Source organism: Nerophis lumbriciformis, linkage group LG26 (assembly GCF_033978685.3).
Source record: "Nerophis lumbriciformis linkage group LG26, RoL_Nlum_v2.1, whole genome shotgun sequence".
NCBI lineage: Eukaryota > Metazoa > Chordata > Actinopteri > Syngnathiformes > Syngnathidae > Nerophis > Nerophis lumbriciformis.
This window is the reverse complement of record NC_084573.2, coordinates 2,128,731-2,138,969: the sequence shown is the minus strand read 5'-3', so window position 1 is coordinate 2,138,969 and position 10,239 is coordinate 2,128,731. Positions and strand designations below refer to the sequence as shown.

Here is a 10,239-nt window from a genome sequence, read left to right as displayed (position 1 = left end):
TTTAATGTGATAATTTCTGATGTTTTGTTGATTGTTTAAGGTTAATTATGTTTAATGTTGATAATGTTTGATGTCATAATGTTGAATTTGTTTAATGTTTAATGTTGATCATGTTTGATGTTATAATGTTGAATGTGTATAATGTTTATGTTGATAATGTTTGATGTTATAATGTTAATTATGTTTAACGTTGATAATATTTGATGTTATATTGTTGAATGTTTAAGGTTTATTATGTTTAATGTTGATCATGTTTGATGTTATAATGTTGAATGTGTATTATGTTATGTTTAATGTTGATAATGTTTGATGTTATAATGTCGAATTTTTAAGGTTCATTATGTTTAATGTTGATCATGTTTGATGTTATAATGCTGAATGTTTACCATGTTTAATGTTTATTATGTTTAATGTTGATCATGTTTGATGTTACAATGTTGAATGTTTAAGGTTCATTATGTTTAATGTGGTAATGTTTGATGTCATGTTGACTGTTTAAGGTTAATTATGTTTAATGTTGATAATGTTTGATGTTATAATGCTGAATGTTCACCATGTTTAATGTTTATTATGTTTAATGTTACAATGTTGAATGTTTAAGGTTTATTATGTTTAATGTTGATAATGTTTGATGTTATACTGTTGAATGTTTATTATGTTGAAAGTGTATAATGTTTAATGTTCCTGATGACAAAAGTCGAGCTGCTGCTGTTCCTTTTCTTCCCGCTGGGCGGCGCCTTCGCACCGTTCTTCTTCTTCTTCTTCTTCTTCTTTAAAGCCAACTGTGGTCTTCAGGAAAAGTCTCGTGGAACTTTCGGACACCTTCTGGAACTGTGCAGCGCTCCACGCCCGGGTCACGTGGTCACCGGAAGTGGAAAGGGTGACACGTCAAAAAAGGTGGCAACAAAGGGGAGGTCAAAGGTGCCCCCGCGCTCTCATCATCATCACGTGACCGAGGGCCCCACTTCCGCTATGTCGCCGAGGCCCTCATAGGTGGACGGTTGTCATGGGCAACGTCGATCCACGCGTGTCAGCCCCGCCCCCCCGGCAAGTTATTGATATGAATAATAAAAACATTTGGCTCCTTGTGGGTCAGCACCGGCGATCACGTGACTGGGGACGAGCCCGCCCTCGTCCGCTGATTGGCTGAGGAGGCGGAAGGTCGAGCCAATGAGCGCCTGGCTTAATTAATTGCTGCGATCTGGCTCCTATTGGACGTGCGCGTTCACGCGTGCGTGCGCGTGAACGCGCATGTGTGTGTGTGTGTGTGTGTTTCCCTTTTTTTTGTGTCTCCAAAGCGAACATGAAATAGTTTTTTTTTTTTGTGTTGATCTTCACTTTCCTTCCTCCTCCAAATCCCCCCTTCCTTCCTTTCCTCGCGTCCTTTTCCTTTCCTCCTTTTTCCCCCCCTCGTCCCGCTCTCGGCGCAGGGGGCTTTCAGTACCGGATGAGTTCGGCGATGTTGGACATGGAGCAGCGCAAGGAGCTGAAAATGATCCCCCCGAAGGCGTCCTTCAGCATCCACAGTCTGGTGCCGGAGGCCGTGCAGGGCGACAATAACCCGCAGAACCAGCACCCGCAGCGGGCGGACGCCGACAAGCCCCCCGGCGGGGCGCAGGACGCCAAGGCGGAGAGCATGAAGAGCGAGGCGGCGGCGGAAGACAAGAAGGAGGGCGGCAAGGAGCCGGAGCCGGCGTCCAAGGAGGGCGACAAGAAGACGGGCAAGTTCGAGAAGCCGCCCTTCTCCTACAACGCGCTCATCATGATGGCCATCCGCCAGAGTCCCGAGAAGCGGCTGACGCTGAACGGCATCTACGAGTTCATCATGAAGAACTTCCCGTACTACCGCGAGAACAAGCAGGGCTGGCAGAACTCCATCCGCCACAATCTGAGCCTCAACAAGTGCTTCGTCAAGGTGCCGCGGCACTACGACGACCCGGGCAAGGGCAACTACTGGATGCTGGACCCGAGCAGCGACGACGTCTTCATCGGCGGCACCACCGGCAAGCTCCGCCGGCGCTCCACCACCTCGCGGGCCAAGCTGGCCTTCAAGCGCGGCGCCCGCCTGACCTCCGGCCTCACCTTCATGGAGCGCGCCGGCTCGCTCTACTGGCCCGTCTCGCCCTTCCTGTCGCTGCACCACCCGCGGCCCGCCATGGGCTACGGCGGCGCGGCGCCGGCCTACCCGGGCCACCACGCCATGTCGTACGGCGCCGTGCTGGGACACGGCAACCACGCGTCGTTCGCGCCGCCCGGCGGGCTGAGCGTGGAGCGGCTGGTGGGCGGCGAGCTGCCGTACGCCACGCACCACCTGACGGCGGCGGCGCTGGCGGCCTCGGCGGTGCCGTGCGGCCTCTCGGTGCCCTGCTCGGGGACCACCTACTCCCTCAACCCGTGCTCGGCGGTCAACCTGCTGGCCGGCCAGAGCAGCTACTTCTTCCCGCACATGCCGCACCCGACCGTGGGCGCGCAGACCGGCAACTCGGCGCCGGGCGGGCGGGCCGCGAGCGCCGCGTCCCCGCAGGCCGTCACCTGTGACTCCCTCCGGCCGCCCATGAGCGCCTCGCTGCCGGCCTTCTCCTCCGGACTCTCCGCCGGCCTCTCTGACTATTTCACGCACCAGAACCAGGCCGCCGCCGCCCCCAACCCGCTCATACACTAACCCCCCCACTCCTCCCCGAACTTTGCCGAACCTGCACGAACCTCGCCGAACTCCACGAGTTCTGACTGTAAGTTGAACATTTTCCGTGTAAAAAAAAAACAAAAAACAACAACAACAGAAGAATATAAAAACATCCGGGAAGTTTCCAGCTATTTTTAATATTATTGTTAATTATTATTATTATTATTATTATGACGTCTTGTGTGCGCGTGCGCGCGCGTGTCACCGCAGTCAGTATTATTTCCACCATTATTAGGAGATTGGGGCGCGCGCGTGACACGCGCACGGACGTCCCCTCCTGTTGGACTCTTTTTTTTTTTTCTCTCCTTGTTCCAACTGTAAACTTGTTCTTTGGCTTTTATGTCGTCATCCAAAAAAAAAACAATATTCACGGCGTCACGTGTCCTCCTCCTCCTCCTCCTTCTTCTTCGTGTGTTTTTTCAAACAAAGTGTTGACGTGTTAGGGAAATAAAGCTAGCGCACTTGTAAACAACAACAACGCTCTTCTGTCTTTCTTCACGCGCACGCGCGGCGGGGGGGCAAATAAACAAACAAACAAACAAACAAACAAACAAACAGACGCGCGTGCTCGTTGGTAGGTTAGCGTGTACTTTCTGCTTCCGGCGCGCCGCCGTGCGTGTGTGTGTGTGAGTGTGTGTGTGTGTGTTTGTGTGTGTGTGTGTTGATGTTGTTAAACACACAAAAAATGCGTCAAAACAAAAGCAGGTCCTGATGACGTCATCAAATGAAAACAATAACAAATAGTTTTTTTTTAGATATATTTTAAATAACTCGATTAAATTTTTTTAAAATTGTTTTCAAGTCTAAATAATTGCTCTTTTTAAAAAAAAAAAATCGTATTGTTATTATAATTATTATCATTGTTATAATCGATTAATATTACAGTTATTATTTCGATGTTATTCGATGACGTTCTTTTTGTTTTCATGTGCGGGGGAGAAAAAAAAGTGTCATTTATTATTGTTGTTTATTATTAAAATCATCAGAAATTGTCACTTTTGGCAATATTTAAATTAATAATGTGCTTTATTATTTATTTTTTTTAATTGTTTTTAATTTCGATTGCTTTAGGAACGAGTGAAAAAATGGCCTAAAATGTTCCTATTTAAATGATACTTTTTTATTATTATATGTAATATTATTAATATCCTGGTTATTATTATGATGATGGTTATTATTATTATTATGAATAATAATAATCTTATTATTATTTCAATGTTATCCCGACGTTCTTTTGGTTTTTATTCACGGGAAAAAAGCCAGAAGGGGAAAAAAAAAAAAAATCATTTTGTGTTATTTTAAATGTAAAAAAAAAAGAAGATGATAAATAATTTCTGCTGACGATCAAACCCCCCCAAAAATCGTGATAAATTGTAATATTTAGAAATAGTAAAATATCTGTTTTATTGTCATGTTCAAAGTTTGTGTTTTTATTTCAAATGAGTGGAAAATAGCCTCAAATGTTCCCGTAAATTATACTTTATTGTTATTATTATTATTATTTTGATTATGGACATTATCTTGTAAATATGATTTGTGTGCGTTGACAAAGTGAATTATGGAAACATGTTCGATATTTGAAGATGCTAAAAATAATAATAACAACAATAATAATAATAATAATAATAATAATGATTTTCAAAGCTTTTGAATGAAGTGCAGGAATAAAAAAAAGTCTTACTTTCAGTCCCAGATGCAAAGAGAAACACTAAGAAACAAAAACAAAGAAAAAGAAAGTTAAAGGATCAATTCTGTCGGCAAAGACGCAGAAATAATCTTTTTTATTTATTTGTTTTAATGCAAAAATGTGAAATTCACCGCACAAACGTTCAAATTTGACCAAATCAACAAGAATGAAAGCAACCGAACAATAAAAAAAAGAGATGATTTTATAAAACGGAGTCTTTTGTTTGCTCGAACCAATTCAACGTCGAATCGAATATTTCGCGCACAACTTTTTCACACCCACGATAGGAAATATTTCATGTTTTGTACACCAGATTGTTGGTTTATTATTCCTTTTTTCCGCCTGTGTGTGTGTGTGTGTGTGTGTGTGTGTGTGTGTGTGTGTGATGGTCCGTCTGGTGGGGGGTCAGAGGTCATTGTCCGAGTGCTTGAAAGCGGCACCGACTCCTTCCTGGCGCTTCAAAACAAGAAATCCTCTTTAAAGTGTTGATGTTTCTTTCCTTAGAACATTTATTATTATTATTATTATTATTATTATTATTATTATTAATTATTTTAGTTGCAAATGTTTTCATTGAGCGCATTTTTGTCCGAATTATGATCTTTAATTTCACCTTTTTTCTCAGCGTGAAACGACTGAACTATTGTTATTATTACTGTTATTTTATTACTTTTATTATTGTCATTATTATTATTGTTATTTCATTATATTATTATTATCATTATTGTTATTATTATTACTGTTATTTCATTATTACTGTTATTTCATTATTATTATTATTATTATTATTGTTATTATTATTACTGTTATTTCATTATTATTATTATTATTATTATTATTATTATCATTAATTATTTTAGTTACAAATGTTTTCATTGAGCGCATTTTTGTCCGAATTATGATCTTTAATTTCACCTTTTTTCTCAGCGTGAAACGACTGAACTATTGTTATTATTACTGTTATGTTATTATTTTTATTATTGTCCTTATTATTATTGTTATTTCATTATATTATTATTATCATTATTGTTATTATTATTACTGTTATTTCATTATTATTATTATTATTATTATTGTTATTATTATTGCCATTATTAACATTTTTATTTTATTAATATTATTATTATTGTTGTTACTGTTACTGTTATTTTATTATTATTGTACTTATTACTGTTATTTTATTATCATTAATGTTATTGTTGTTTTTATTACTGTTATTTTATTATTATTATTATTATTATTTTTGTTATTATTATTATTGCTGTTATTTCATTATTATTGTTGTTATTTTATTATTATTCTTGTTAATATTATTATCGAAGTTGCTATTTGGAAATCTTCACACAAAGTGACTTATCACTTTTATAATTATTTTATAGGTTTTGTTAAGAAGGATTAAAAAAAAAATCTCCATCTTCCTTATTTCGTTTTTATTCTGACGTCATCGTCCCAAAAGATGAAATGTGTTTTATTAGATATTTCTAAACGTTGTTTCGGGAACAGTGGTCGCTATTTAACATGAATTATTGTTGCGTCGTCTTTTATTTCGCTGGTTTTGTCACTCGAACACGTTTCAAAATAAAAGTGGAAACGCCGTCGTTTCCACTTTTATTTTGAAACGTGTAAAACGCGTAAAACGGACTAAAATAGTCCGTTTTAGGAATAATCGGTGGAATAAAAATGTATTGGAATAAGCGATATTTTTATTTCAACCTTTAATGATCGAAATAGGTTTAATATTTATTTACAGAATCGAAAAAAAATATTTTCCAAAGCTTTGGATTGAATTGAGGGAATAAAAACAAAAGACTAATAATACAAATTCTACATGAAAATAGCCTAAATGTGCCTTTAATCGATACTTTTATTGATATTATGGACATTGCATCGTAAGTCATATTTTAGTTATTGAAATACGTTCAATATTTGTTTACAGACTTGGAATGAAATTTGATTTAAAGATAAAATAGACAATAAAGGAAATAATCAATCTAATAAAACAAACATTAAACTGATAAAAAATAAAAGAAACATCAAATGAAATATTAAATGTGATTTGATTTTGAAACAAAACAAACATTCAATTATTAATAATAAAAAGTTGAACAGAGTTAGAAATAAAAGCAACATTCAATGAAATATTAAATGTCATTTAAATTACAAATAAAACAAACATTAAATGAATAAAAAGTCAAACATAATTAAAAATAAAAGAAACATTAAATGAAATATTAAATGTAATTTAAATTAGAAATAAAACTAACATTAAATTAATAATAAGTCTAACATAATTAAAAACAAAAGAAACATTAAATGAAATATTAAATGTAATTTAAATTAGAAATAAAACTAACGTTAAATTAATAATAAGTCTAACATAATTAAAAATAAAAGAAGCATTAAATGAAATATTAAATGTAATTTAAATTAGAAATAAAACTAAAATTAAATTAATAATAAGTCTAACATAATTAAAAATAAAAGAAGCATTAAATGAAATATTAAATGTAATTTAAATTAGAAATAAAACTAACATTAAATGAATAATAAGTCTAACATAACTAAAAACAAAATAAACATTAAATGAAATATTAAATGTAATTTAAATTAGAAATAAAACTAACATTAAATGAATAATAAGTCTAACATAACTAAAAACAAAATAAACATTAAATGAAATATTAAATGTAATTTAAATTAGAAATAAAACTAACATTAAATTAATAATAAGTCTAACATAATTAAAAACAAAATAAACATTACATGAAATATTAAATGTAATTCAAATTAGAAATAAAACTAACATTAAATTAATAATAAGTCTAACATAACTAAAAACAAAATAAACATTAAATGAAATATTAAATGTAATTCAAATTAGAAATAAAACTAACATTAAATTAATAATAAGTCTAACATAATTAAAAACAAAATAAACATTACATGAAATATTAAATGTAATTCAAATTAGAAATAAAACTAACATTAAATGAATAATAAGTCTAACATAACTAAAAACAAAATAAACATTAAATGAAATATTAAATGTAATTCAAATTAGAAATAAAACTAACATTAAATTAATAATAAGTCTAACATAATTAAAAACAAAATAAACATTACATGAAATATTAAATGTAATTTCCATCCATCCATTTCCTACCGCTTGTTTTAAATTGGAAATAAAAGAAACATTAAACTAATAATAATAATAATAATAAGTCTAACATAATTACAAATAAAATAAACATTAAATGAAATATTAAATGTAATTTAAATTAGAAATAAAAGAAACATTAAACTAATAATAATATTAATGAGTCTAACATAATTACAAATAAAAAAACAGTAAAAAAAAATAATAAAAAGTTTAACAGAGATAGAAATAAAAGCAACATTAAATGAAATATTAAATATAACAAACATTCAATTAATAATAAGTCTAACATAATTACAAATAAAAGAAACTTTAAATGAAATATTAAATGTGATTTAAATAAAAAATAAAAGAAACATTAAATTAATAATAATAATACTAACAAGTCTAACACAATTGCAAATAAAAGAAACATTAAACTAATAATAACAATAATAAGTCTGACATAATTGCAAATAAAAGAAACATTAAATGAAATATTAAATGTGATTTAAATTAGAAATAAAAGAAACATTAAATTAATAATAATAATACTAACAAGTCTAACACAATTGCAAATAAAAGAAACATTAAACTAATAATAACAATAATAAGTCTGACATAATTGCAAATAAAAGAAACATTAAATGAAATATTAAATGTGATTTAAATTAGAAATAAAAGAAACATTAAATGAAATATTAAATGTGATTTAAATTAGAAATAAAAGATACATTAAATGAAATATTAAATGTGATTTAAATTAGAAATAAAAGAAACATTAAATGAAATATTAAATGTGATTTAAATTAGAAATAAAAGAAACATTAAATGAAATATAAAAGAGTTGGAGAGGAAAAGTGCGACCTCTCACTCCTCACCTTCATTGTTTGCTCAACTTTTGTGGCTTGCTAACATGCTAAAGTGCTAACATGCTAAAGTGCTAACATGCTAAGCATCGCGTGTTTTTTTTTTCTTCCTTTAACTCTTGACAACATTTCTCTTCTGTTCACAACCAACTTAGATGCTCTCAAGACAAAAAAAAATGTTCGTGCCGTGAAATTTTGCGGGCCAGCGAAAACAGGAAGTCGAACGTGCGCGTGCGTGTGCGCGCGGCAAACGGCTCGTGAAAAATGTTTTTAATGAGAGTAAAATCCCGTGTGAAGGTTAAACAAAGTGAACAAAGTGCAAAGTGGTGTCGCTTCGATTTGACCCCCCCACCCCCACCCCCCGGCCCCCACCTGCTTGACCCCCCTTCCCCACCCCTCCTCCCCTCGCGGGCCAATTAGGACCCCAGAATATTTCCTTCCAGGCGCGCTTTTCTTCGCTTCGCTGGGAAAAAAGTTGGCGCGCTCCGCTGCTCCTCAAAGGACGCGCGCCTCTCACGCGCACGGGGCCTGGCGGTGCCGCGCACGAAAACTTTCGACAAAGATGATTCTTTTTTTTTTTCTTTTTTTTAATTTTCACCTACGAAATCATCGTTTTAATTCCTGGAATTGTCTCAATAATTGAAAGTTTTCACAATGAATTTCTATTATAATTAAACCAATTTAATATTTCTATTACAATTAAACCAATTTAATATTTCTATTACAATTAAACCAATTTAATATTTCTATTACAATTAAACCAATTTAATATTTCTATTACAATTAAACCAATTTAATATTTCTATTACAATTGTATAAAACAATTAAATGTTCTACAATTCAACCAATCGAATATTTATATTACAATTGTAAAAACAATTAAATGTGTATATTACAATTGTAAAAACAATTCAATATTTATATTACAATTGTAAAAACTATTAAATATTTATATTACAATTGTAAAAACTATTAAATATTCATATTACAATTGTAAAAACAATTCAATATTTATATTACAATTGTATAAATACATTAAACACTTGGCAATGGAAAGTATTTAATTTCTTTAGCAATTGTCTAAACCAGTTAAGTATTTCTCAGTTGAAATTATTTATTTCTTATCGCAATTATGTTATAAAATGCTTTTTTTTTTTATTTATTTTTTTTTACAATAAAAACCATCACTTTACTTTTATTGTGTAAATAAATGTTTGACATTTTCTTGCAGTAAGTAAATACTACTGTTTTTGTTTTAAGTCAATGCTATATATATATATATATAAACATATATTTTTTTGGGCCGCAAATTCTTTTTTTCAACATTTTTTTTAATCTCATTAAGTCAATAATACTTTATATTACATTCTCTTTGAACAGTAAGTAAAAACATTCATTTTAACAGTAAGTGAATACTATTTTTTAACAGCAATTAATACTTTCTTTTAACATAACTATACTTTTCTTTTAGCATTAAGTAAATAGCTCATATACTGTATTCTTTTAGCATTATTTAAATATGTATCTGTTTTTTTTTTTAGCGTAAACAATATGAATATAATTTTTTTTAACAGCAAGTAAATATTACTGTTTTTGTTTTAGCAGTAAGGCTTTTATTTATTTATTTTTAGCAGGAATTATTATTATTAGGATATATGTATATATATATATATATATATATTTTTTTTTTTTTTATTTCATTAAGGGAATAATACTTAATATTAAAAAAACATTTAACAGGAAGTAAAAACATTAATTTTAACAGAAAGTGAATACTATTTTTTAACAGCAATCAATACTTTATTTTAACAGATAATAAAAATTTTTTAGCGTAAACAATATGTATATACATTTTTAACAGTAA

At 32.3% G+C, this 10,239-nt stretch overlaps 1 protein-coding gene across 1 annotated transcript; it reads left to right on the top strand.

Annotated features, from left to right (window-relative positions):
• Positions 1-1,173: 1,173 nt before the first annotated feature.
• foxg1a (forkhead box G1a) lies at positions 1,174-3,086 on the top strand. Its single transcript, XM_061986831.1, has one exon. The coding sequence runs from the start codon at positions 1,448-1,450 to the stop codon at positions 2,660-2,662; it is 1,215 nt and encodes a 404-aa protein (XP_061842815.1). The 5' UTR covers positions 1,174-1,447; the 3' UTR covers positions 2,663-3,086.
• Positions 3,087-10,239: the final 7,153 nt, after the last annotated feature.